Below are 10,228 nucleotides of genomic sequence, written 5' to 3'. Positions count from 1 at the left end.
ACACATACAGTGCCTTGTGAAAGTATCCGGCCCCCTTGAACTTTTCAATCTTTTGCCACATTTGAGGCTTCAAACATAAAGTTATAAAATTTTTGTCAAGAATCAACAACAAGTGGGACACAATAGTGAAGTGGAACGAAATTCATTGGATAATTTATACTTTTTAACAAATAAAAAACTGAAAAGTGGGGCGTGCAATATTATTCGGCCCCTTTACTTTCAGTGCAGCAAACTCACTCCAGAAGTTCAGTGAGGACCTTTGAATGATCCAATGTTGTCCTAAATGACTGATGATGATAAATAGAATCCACCTGTGTGTAATCAGGTCTCTGTATAAATGCACCTGCTCTGTGATAGTCTCAGGATTCTGTTTAAAGTGCAGAGAGCATCATGAAGACCAAGGAACACACCAGGCAGGTCCGAGATACTGTTGTGGAGAAGTTTAAAGCTGGATTTGGATACAAAAAGATTTCCCAAGCTTTAAACATTGCAAGGAGCACTGTGCAAGCAATCATATTGAAATGGAAGGAGTATCAGACCACTGCAAATCTACCAAGACCCGGCCGTCCCTCCAAACTTTCATCTCGAACAAGGAGAAGACTGATCAGAGATGCAGCCAAGAGGCCCATGATCATCCTGGATGAACTGCAGAGATCTACAGCTGAGGTGGGAGAGTCTGTCCATAGGACAACAATCAGTCGTACACTGCACAAATCTGGCCTTTATGGAAGAGTGGCAAGAAGAAAGCCATTTCTCAAGGAAATCCATAAAAAGTGTGGTTTAATGTTTGCCACAATGTTTGCTCTGGTCAGATGAAACCAAAATTGAACTTTTTGGCCACAATGCAAAACGATATGTTTGGCGTAAAAGCAACACAGCTCATCACCCTGAACACACCATCACCACTGTCAAACATGGTGGTGGCAGCATCATGGTTTGGGCCTGCTTTTCTTCAGCAGGGACAGGGAAGATGGTTAAAATTGATGGGAAGATGGATGGAGCCAAATACAGGACCATTCTGGAAGAAAACCTGTTGGAGTCTGCAAAAGACCTGAGACTGGGACGGAGATTTAACTTCCAACAGGACAATGATCCTAAACATAAAGCCAAATCTACAATGGAATGGTTCACAAATAAACCAGGTATCCAGGTGTTAGAATGGCCCAGTCAAAGTCCAGACCTGAATCCAATCGAGAATCTGTGGAAAGAGCTGAAGACTGCTGTTCACAAACGCTCTCCATCCAACCTCACTGAGCTCGAGCTGTTTTGCAAGGAAGAATGGGCAAGAATTCCAGTCTCTCGATGTGCAAAACTGATAGAGACATATCCCAAGCGACTTGCAGCTGTGATTGCAGCAAAAGGTGGCGCTACAAAGTATTAACGCAAGGGGGCCGAATAATATTGCACGCCCCACTTTTCAGTTTTTTTATTTGTTATAAAGTTTTAAATTATCCAATAAATTTGGTTCCACTTCACGATTGTGTCCCACTTGTTGTTGATTCTTGACAAAAAATTTCAATTTTATAACTTTATGTTTGAAGCCTCAAATGTGGCAAAAGGTTGAAAAGTTCAAGGGGTTCAATTTTGTTGGTTTTCCACTTCTTCCCCTGCTTCGAACAGCAAAGAGGAGTCCAAACAACAGCGTGACTTCACATGCGGCTAACATTGTTGTTGATATAGTGACACATGGGATGTGAGTCTGTGGTCTGCTGCTGAAATCTTTGTGGAAGGAGAGAGACAGGTGTAAATGCATGTGGTGAAACGCTCTCAATATCCGAAAACACATGCATTTTTAAAGTGAACTTAAAGTCGGCCCATTCTGACTTTAAAACGTATTATCAGATATCAGCAAACACATGAAGATCCCCTGTTCATGGTCATTGTGAAACATATGTACTGTAGTTTGAAATAAACAATATACATAAAGCTGACTTTACTATGATTAACTCACGTCGTCTGTCTGTATGTAAATGCTCTGTATTTATGGAGCACTTTTCTCACACGTTCACATAGTGCAGCACCTTTTCTATCACACATTCACACTCAACATGGACACATCGGCATGTAGACTAGCTGAGCCGGGATTCAAACCCACACCCTTCCAGCTGAAAGGCAACTCACTCTATGACGATGGCGATGTACTACATTTATACTCATATTTGTATTTTAATGTTGTGTAAGTGCATTAGTAAGGAAGCATACTACTGCCACGCCCACAAACTACAAACAGATCAGTATCATGTTATAATGTGATCAGTGTATCGTGTGTATCCTGCTTTTAATGTAAAGCGACTTTGCATTTATGAAAAATTGATTATTATTATTAGCCTATATTGTTTTTTATTGCTGATGTGGCAGTAATACACCTCCATACATAATTCATTTTGTCATATATATACATTCTTAAATTTGCATTGCATATTGTATTTGTATTTTGGGTGAATGCCTGAAATGTGCTACAGAAATAATAATTTTTACTGGTATACTACTGAATATATAATATAATATACTGAATAATTGTTGTAAATGTGAAATGTATACTGTGGGACAAAAAGTCGAATAAAAGTGTATAATAATGTGCTTCATCAGTGTCGGGATGCAGATGCAGAAAGAACGTTTGAAATCAACTGCCCAAGTATCTACATGAAGCAAAAGAAAATAACTGCACTTTGTTTTCTCTCTCTGTCCTTGTGATTCTCGAGAAATTCAGCAGATCAAAACAGACAGATAAGAGCGAGGTTGTGAATTCGGTGCGCTGCTTTCTCTTCCCTCACCTCACTTTGCCCTTAAAGAGCGACTTTGTTTCGGTTCAGACGCAGAGCGCTGTCGTCACTCACTGCGCAGCTGCTCTACACTCTGTACCTGCAGGATTATCACACACACACACACACACACACACACACTAGCAGCAGCATCCAAACTTCCACTGACTGCGGTCGATTAATATGCCGAAGCATGTGTGTGAAAGGAAACTGAAGCAGTGACTGGATTTGAACACTTCGGTTTCATGGAGCTGCGGAGCGCGCGCTGTTCTGCCTCCTTGGATGAGCTGATCCAATAACTGCTGCCACTGCGCGTGGAGGACTCGTCGTCTCCACTCGCGAATGCACACCGACCTGAAGCTTCTTCCCTCTACTTCTCCGGTTGATGCCGAGGATCATGACCATGAACGGTGACCAGCAGCAGCAGCACTCGGTCGCCACAGCGCCGCTGGATTTGCGCACCACCAACAGAGAGCGTAGGAGTCCGGAGTGCAGCGGGTCGCAGAGGTCACGTCAGCAGGAGCGCTCACCTGCGCACACCACGGGGACTCAAAGTTTGGAAACACACGGCGCCACCGTCAGGAGAAGCGCCCCGGGCTTGGAACACGGCGCCGCTGCTCGCAAGCGGCCGGCGGACACTTCTTCCCTCAAGCTTCCTTTTAGGAAACGACCGTGGATCCCCGTGGAGCCGGATACACGGACACAGTCACAGACACAGACGCAGTCACAGACACGGACTCAGACAGAAACACAGCCATCGCCTCCACCTGAGAGTGGACACCGCGTCTCTCCTGTGATTGTGGGACACACGGATTTGACGCATCGGGACAGTTTGGAAAGACCGGTGGATGAAAACAGACTCAGTGCAGCAACGCTGACTCCCAGGCGGACTGAGGAGACGGAGCTGAGCGCAGACAGACGCCTCTTACGCCGCCTGCACCCAGTTAATTACGGTAAACACTTCTGCATTCATGCTCAACATAAGATCCATTCATTTTGTTCTAATTCCGTGCGTCGAAGCGTAGAAACGCACGGACGCTGCTGCACACCAGCATACATTCGGTTTCATTTTTTCTCGAAGGAAAATTGTTAGCCATGGCCAAAGTGAGACCTGAGAGGAGTGTCAAGAAAAACCTCCAGGGTTCAAACACTGAACGTGGCATCATGTGTGTTGTGGTTGTTGTGTTGATTCTCCTCTGTTTCATAATCTCATAATCAACGCTATTTGTGGTCATAGTTTGTTGGCGGTTGGAGAGTTGATGCAGTAGCTGCAGTATTTATATAAACGTTTTTGTGTTGGGAATCTTGATTAAATATTGTTCAAACTTCAAGCTGTTTATAAGAGTGTTTAGCTTTCCATTCATTATATTCAATAATTAGTTTAGACATAAATGTACAGATAAAGTACACTGCAGTGTACTTTAATAATATCTTCTTAAATTAATTCATGAATGAATGAATAAATAGGGTAAGGGGTTAGGGTTATACCAGATGAGGCTGCCCTGATTTCTAAAAATCATTATCAGCCATAGAAAAACCCATGGTTGTTGACTTGTACTGTACATTCATTCACATACAGTATATTTGCTCACTTCCTTATTGTAAAAATAACTACTTTTTCCCCCCCCTTTTCACTGCGTCTAATACTTTGTTTCTTCCTGCCCTTAGGCCATTACCCTGCGTACTATTTGCCCCCAGTGGGAGACATGAATCACCCTCTGATTCAGCAAACGGATAACCTGCTGGCTGGTATCGCTCTGGCCACACATCAGGATGAGGATGGAGACACGTATGTTAACGTCTCATATCACAACTCACACAGTCAATTTAATAGATTATTACTGTAGACTGAAGCGACTTTTGGTTTTTATTTTTGGTATATGGATCCAAGAACATGGTAGTCATGACCGTGTTCACGTGACCAGCCACATTTCTTAATTCCAGTTCATTCTGATGCATAAACGAGCCGGACTCTTTCCTATAAGCTGTCAGCCAAAGACACAGAGATGTTTCCAAGGGTGTTTAACGACAAATGATAGAATTTAGCAGAGGCTGAGCACAGAGGGATGCAGCAGTGCAGTATAGGAGCGATAAGACAAGGTGAAATAGGAAGTGTTTTTATTGATTCAGAAACTGAAGCTATCACAGTGAATTTCACAGTTAGCAACTTCCTGTTTACAGTTTTTGATGGATTCATCTGAATCGTTTGTGATGAGTCGGTGATCACTGTATGGTCCCTTTAAATTTTGTCAAGCTGATGATGTCACAAATAATGATGACATTTTCAAGGAATTCCTGTCTCTTACAACCGTAAGTATTATACCGTGGTTCTAAATGAACACAGACTCTCTCAGTGCTCTTGTTTGACACCAACGCTCAGTTCATGCCGACTGACAAAAAGCCACGTGCCACATATTGGATGCATGTCTTATTTTGGAGAACCTTCTCAAGTCATACACATCTGATTAGAAAATGTGTGTTTATTGATACGATATCAGATATATACGGAACATCCACGTGACGTAGGTGACATTTCACAATTCGCGCAGCTTTTTCGCCTCCATGCATGTGCACACGCGTGCTGTTTCATTGAATCAGAGTTGAATCAGAAGAATTGAAACGATGTGGTTGGTAATGTGAACGGAGCCTGATGTATTTTCACACCCATCACATCACATGGAGTGAAATGGTTGAAACCTTCCCCGCACAATTCAGAGGTCTGAAATCACAGGTCCCGTCTTCAGCTGCAGAGACCAACAGTAAAAGTCTCTCGCCATGTTCCCTAATTCATCTTTGCATGAACCAATACCACTGCACAGCAGATATCTAGGAAATCCAGTGTCCAACGCCAATATAAAATATAATATCAGTATAGTTTATGAGGTATCTATCACCTCACTTTATCTGTCACAACCTCACTGAATCACCCAGATATGCATACAGAGGCCTGGGGCCATACATTTGGTCTTAATGCCAATTATATGAACTAAAAATGTCTTTAAAATGGTTAGGTCTGGATATTTTCTGCAGGACGTGCAGCAGGAGATTGTGTGAAAACCAGACACTTTACTAGCAGAAGTTATGAAAAAGTCTAAAAGAAAATATCTGATCTTCAGTGCACGTCAGGGGGCCCGAGTCAGTTTGTCCGTCCTGTTGCAACGCCCCTGTCTATAAGTTATTCACCATTCTTTCTCCTCTTACTAAAGAGAGTGGGATGATTTATGGTCTGGTGAAACACACTGTATGTATTAACCTGGAGGAGTCAACACCTTGTGTCCTTAGATGAAATAGTCGTCCAACTGAAACGTACATATAGGTCGTTTTTTCAACCCCTGAAAACGTACATATAGGTCGTTTTTTCAACCCCTGAAAATGTACATATAGGTCGTTTTCTGAAAACGTGCCTGTGGGTCGTTTTTTTCAAACCCCTGAATGCGACGTAAAGGGAGTATTTTCCACCTCGAATATGCACAGATGTTACTGAGGGTAGGGTTAGAGCAAAAAAGACAGGGTTAGGTAGTAAAAATTTAAAAAAAAAATATTAAAAAGGTGGTATAGTAAGGGACCGAACCGGCGCAGCGCTCTCGCTACTGAGCCGACTGCCGGTGCCGACAGCGGCGAAGCCACTAGATACAGCGTCTAAGGCGGAAGTGGTTGCTGTTATATATATATATAACCGCTAGGGGCGCATGTTTTGAAAACGTAAATTGAAAACCTATATGTACGTTTTATTGGAGGACAGTCTCGATGAAATAGGTATCGCATGCAGGGCTGTGCTATACGGCCTAAACTGTTATTGCAATACAGACGATTTCCATGAGTACTGCAGTAAAATGTCAGACAATCAAAAGTTAAAGGGAAAGAAACCAGTTCATTTGTGTTTTTTCAAATTCTTCATGTACAGAAAACATCACACATTTCACATAGATGTAATGAGCATAAACATGTATGTTTTATACATGTTTTATATATGGATATGTGAGAAAATAATATTGCAATACACAGTATGTTGTTGTTGTTGCATTATTGCACAGAACAGGACAGGAGTTCTCCGAGGTTCTTAACACCATATGAATGCAAATGTTAAACTTTAACGCATGGTTACTTTACTTTGTCTAAAGGTTCAACACCCACCCACGCGCTAACTGAAACACCAAACTGAACACACACACACACACACACACACACAGGCATCATGTGACTAAAAAATCTGCCTCCTTTTCATCTATTCACAAGCAAACTCGTGATGATACCGGCGTAAAGCGGCTCTGATAGTCATGTGACATGTCGCGGCGGCTTGTTGTCACATGACTTTGTACATTGCACTTCAGAGTCACATCATCGCTGTGACACACAGGCTGCGTGAGTGCACGGTGTATATCTTTCATGTTCACCTGCAGTTGCATCGCTCTTTTCACTGCAGACACGAAAACAAACTGCGTTTAAAAGATCACAGTGTGGGAGCGACTTTCACAAAAAGATGCAGCCCGCGTGTCATGACGCTGAGAGTGTCGCACCTATGGTACTTATTTTGTGGTTGTCTTAATCTTTTCTTCTACAGAAAGAGACATTGTCCCCCCGTCCCCTTTCTCACTGTATCTATACACCGGTGTGTGTGCGTGTGTGTGCGTATGCATAATGCAAGTGTTGTGATGAGACCTCATACGTCAATGTCTGTCCTCAGCGCCTCTGTGTACCTTTGTTGCGGGAAAACCATTGAATGCTCAGTTAAAAAAAATGATTGTGGTTTTTCTCAGGTGTCTCTCTCTCTCTCTCTCTCTCTCTCTCTCTCTCTCTCTCTCTCTCGCAGTCCCTCTGCGTGTGTGTGTCTTTTTAAATGAATGGGCTCAAAAAACCCAAACATCCGCTCCTTACTTCCTCATTTACCGCTTTCTTTCTCTCTTTCATCTCTCTCTCGCTCTTTCTTTTTCTGAGTTGTGTCACTCACCTCTCCCTTATATCCCATGTTTATCGCTGCATATGTGGTTTTTTTTTTTTTTAACGGCTCCCACCATAAACAGTTTGGGAAAACTTACATGCACTTAAAGCAGGACTATGCAGGATTTTGACCCTAATGTCACAGCTTCAGAATCATGGTGATGGTTAAATGTCTTGTTGCACAAAGATTGGGGGGCTGTCATTCATTCATTCATTCATTCATTCATTTCATTTAAGCATTTAGCAGATGCTTTTATCCAAAGCGACTTACAAGAGAGGAATAAGCTACATAGAAGAAGTCTTGGAAAGAACTCCACTCGATAGGAGGGGGAGAGTGCCGAGGTGGATGCAAGTGCAGAAGGAGATAGTGCAGGGGTTAGGGTAAGTGCTAGGACAGAAGATGCTCTTGGAAGAGTTGACTTTTCAAGAGCTTCTTGAAGATAGACTGGGACGTTACACTGTTCTGGTAGCACTCGGTCGGTCATTTCACCATGAAAAGAGTCTGGATTGTCAATCCTTGGATGAACGGAGCAGTTGAGGGGTAACATAAGCCTTTAGGTGGGAGCAGATGGAAGACGCCACCTTCTGGACCATCTGTAGTGGTTTCACAGCACAGGTCGGGAGCAACCTGTCCTCCAACTGAAACGTACATATAGGTCGTTTTCTGAAAACGTGCCTGTGGGTCGTTTTTTTCAAACCCTTGAATGCGACGTAAAGGTAGTATTTTCCAACTCGAATATGCACAGATGTTACTGAGGGTAGGGTTAGGGCAAAAAAGACAGGGTTAGGTAGTAAAAATGAAAAAATAAATATTAAAAAGGTGGTATAGTAAGGGACCGAACCATAGTCGACCGCGCTCCGGCGCAGCGCTCTCGCTACTGAGCCGACTGCCGGTGCCGACAGCGGCGAAGCCACTAGATACTAGATTATATATAGATAAATAATCTATATTTTGATTTGCCTCTAATTGCACTTACAAAGTTCCCCCTTAACCAGATTTTAAACATTAAACACAACAGTCACATGACCAGTCCAGTCAGACAAATTATGTTTGAAAGGTTTATTGCAGCGGAATTATTTTGAGTTTGGGGTCTCTGTCCTCATCACTCATATTCAGGCTAAAGGAAAAAGGACAAACAGGGAAAGAGAGAGTTTGTGCTCTCATACAAACACATCATCACAACTCATTTGAAGACCAAAACCATCTCTTATCACTCAGACTTTAGCCATTTAACAAAAGTTTCCAGGCACGATGAAGGTGCAGATATCGCTTATTTAAACATATCTATATATCATATGCCTGGCATATAGGCAAGGCCTTGTGTTGTTTTGTCAGTGACAAGGAAGCAGCATGTCTCAGGCTGGTTTCAAGCTACCCAAATAGTTACTTTTTTGAATTTGTTTTTTGACGCTGATATTTCCTTATTCATGTTTGATATTTTTTGTATTGATTTTTTAAAAAAAGGAAACTTTCCCAAAATGAGTTCCACTTTTTGTTAGTTCCCCTGAGTCTACCTTGTTCGCAGGGGAGCCTTTTAATTGCCGCACTTCCAGGTCCAAACTGACAGTGCGCAGATGTTTGAGGCTGTAATGTGGATCGAGTGTGACACCTATTTTTTTTTATTTTTCCCGTGAAGGAGTGAATTCACCAGCTGTATGAAAACATGCTGTCATGCAAGAGCTTTAAATGGACTGAATACATCAAGTGTTACTGTAAAACATATGAATATGTATATATATATATATGTATATGTATATATATATATACATAGCTGTATAATTATAGAGACCTATGTAAAAAGGCAGTGGAAAAAGAAATACTTGGCAGTCTGGACAGCGTTCTCCAACAAAAAGCACCACTTCAGCAAATGATTTGTCATTACAGCATGAGTGGTCATTTCATTTTAACAGGACTGCTTTGCTTATCTTTTGTTTACTTTTCACACACTTGGACTCGTCATTCCACTGCTCAGCTGTTCGCAGACCACAGGATGTTTCAGGTTTTAGACAAACTTTTGTCATTCAGTTTGCCTGCGCCTTCACCGCTCTACCGAACAGGATACCACACGCACGCTGCCTTCTGTCTTCGCCGTAGCGTTTCTTTTTCTTTCACACACAAACAGGGCTGAGTGAATTAATGTGGCGAGCTCGGGACTCCATGTCTGCGTCAGTGCGCTGTGCCTGGGGTTATCTGGGGCTGTGGTCTGCCCAACTTCCTGGAACCAGAAACAGTACAGTTTCATCTGAAGAGAAAAAGAGAGCGATGGATGAAAGATTCAAAAAAAAGATAACACAGAAGAAATAGACATTGATCGTAATGGCTTTAACGCTTCGGTAATTTATGAGTTATCGTCAAACTCCAGCAGGTATTTGGCTCTGGTTTCATCAGAGCATGTAAATATCATGTTTCACAACACTTTCCTCACTTGTCTCACAATGACAGAAACTCTGGTCAAGTCATACCTGCAACTATATTTGAGGATCTACTGACGTTGACACGTACAGTAAACATGACTAAAGATCCTGAT

At 42.3% G+C, this 10,228-nt stretch overlaps 1 protein-coding gene across 3 annotated transcripts in view; it reads left to right on the top strand.

The window, feature by feature from the left end:
• The first annotated feature begins 2,800 nt into the window (after positions 1–2,800).
• bcl3 (BCL3 transcription coactivator) overlaps positions 2,801–10,228 on the top strand; it is a 30,484-nt gene continuing 23,056 nt past the window's right edge. For all 3 annotated transcript variants that reach the window (XR_006358310.1, XR_006358309.1, XM_044014870.1), the window contains exons 1-2: positions 2,801–3,715; positions 4,431–4,551. Coding sequence is in view for 1 of the 3 variants with exons in the window: in XM_044014870.1 (XP_043870805.1) it covers positions 3,148–3,715; positions 4,431–4,551 (689 nt within the window). In the remaining 2 variants the exon portion in view is untranslated. The remainder of the gene's footprint in view (positions 3,716–4,430; positions 4,552–10,228) is intronic.

The sequence above is a fragment of the Solea senegalensis genome, unplaced genomic scaffold, assembly GCF_019176455.1.
Source record: "Solea senegalensis isolate Sse05_10M unplaced genomic scaffold, IFAPA_SoseM_1 scf7180000012564, whole genome shotgun sequence".
Lineage (NCBI taxonomy): Eukaryota > Metazoa > Chordata > Actinopteri > Pleuronectiformes > Soleidae > Solea > Solea senegalensis.
This window is presented reverse-complemented; position numbering and strand designations above follow the sequence as displayed.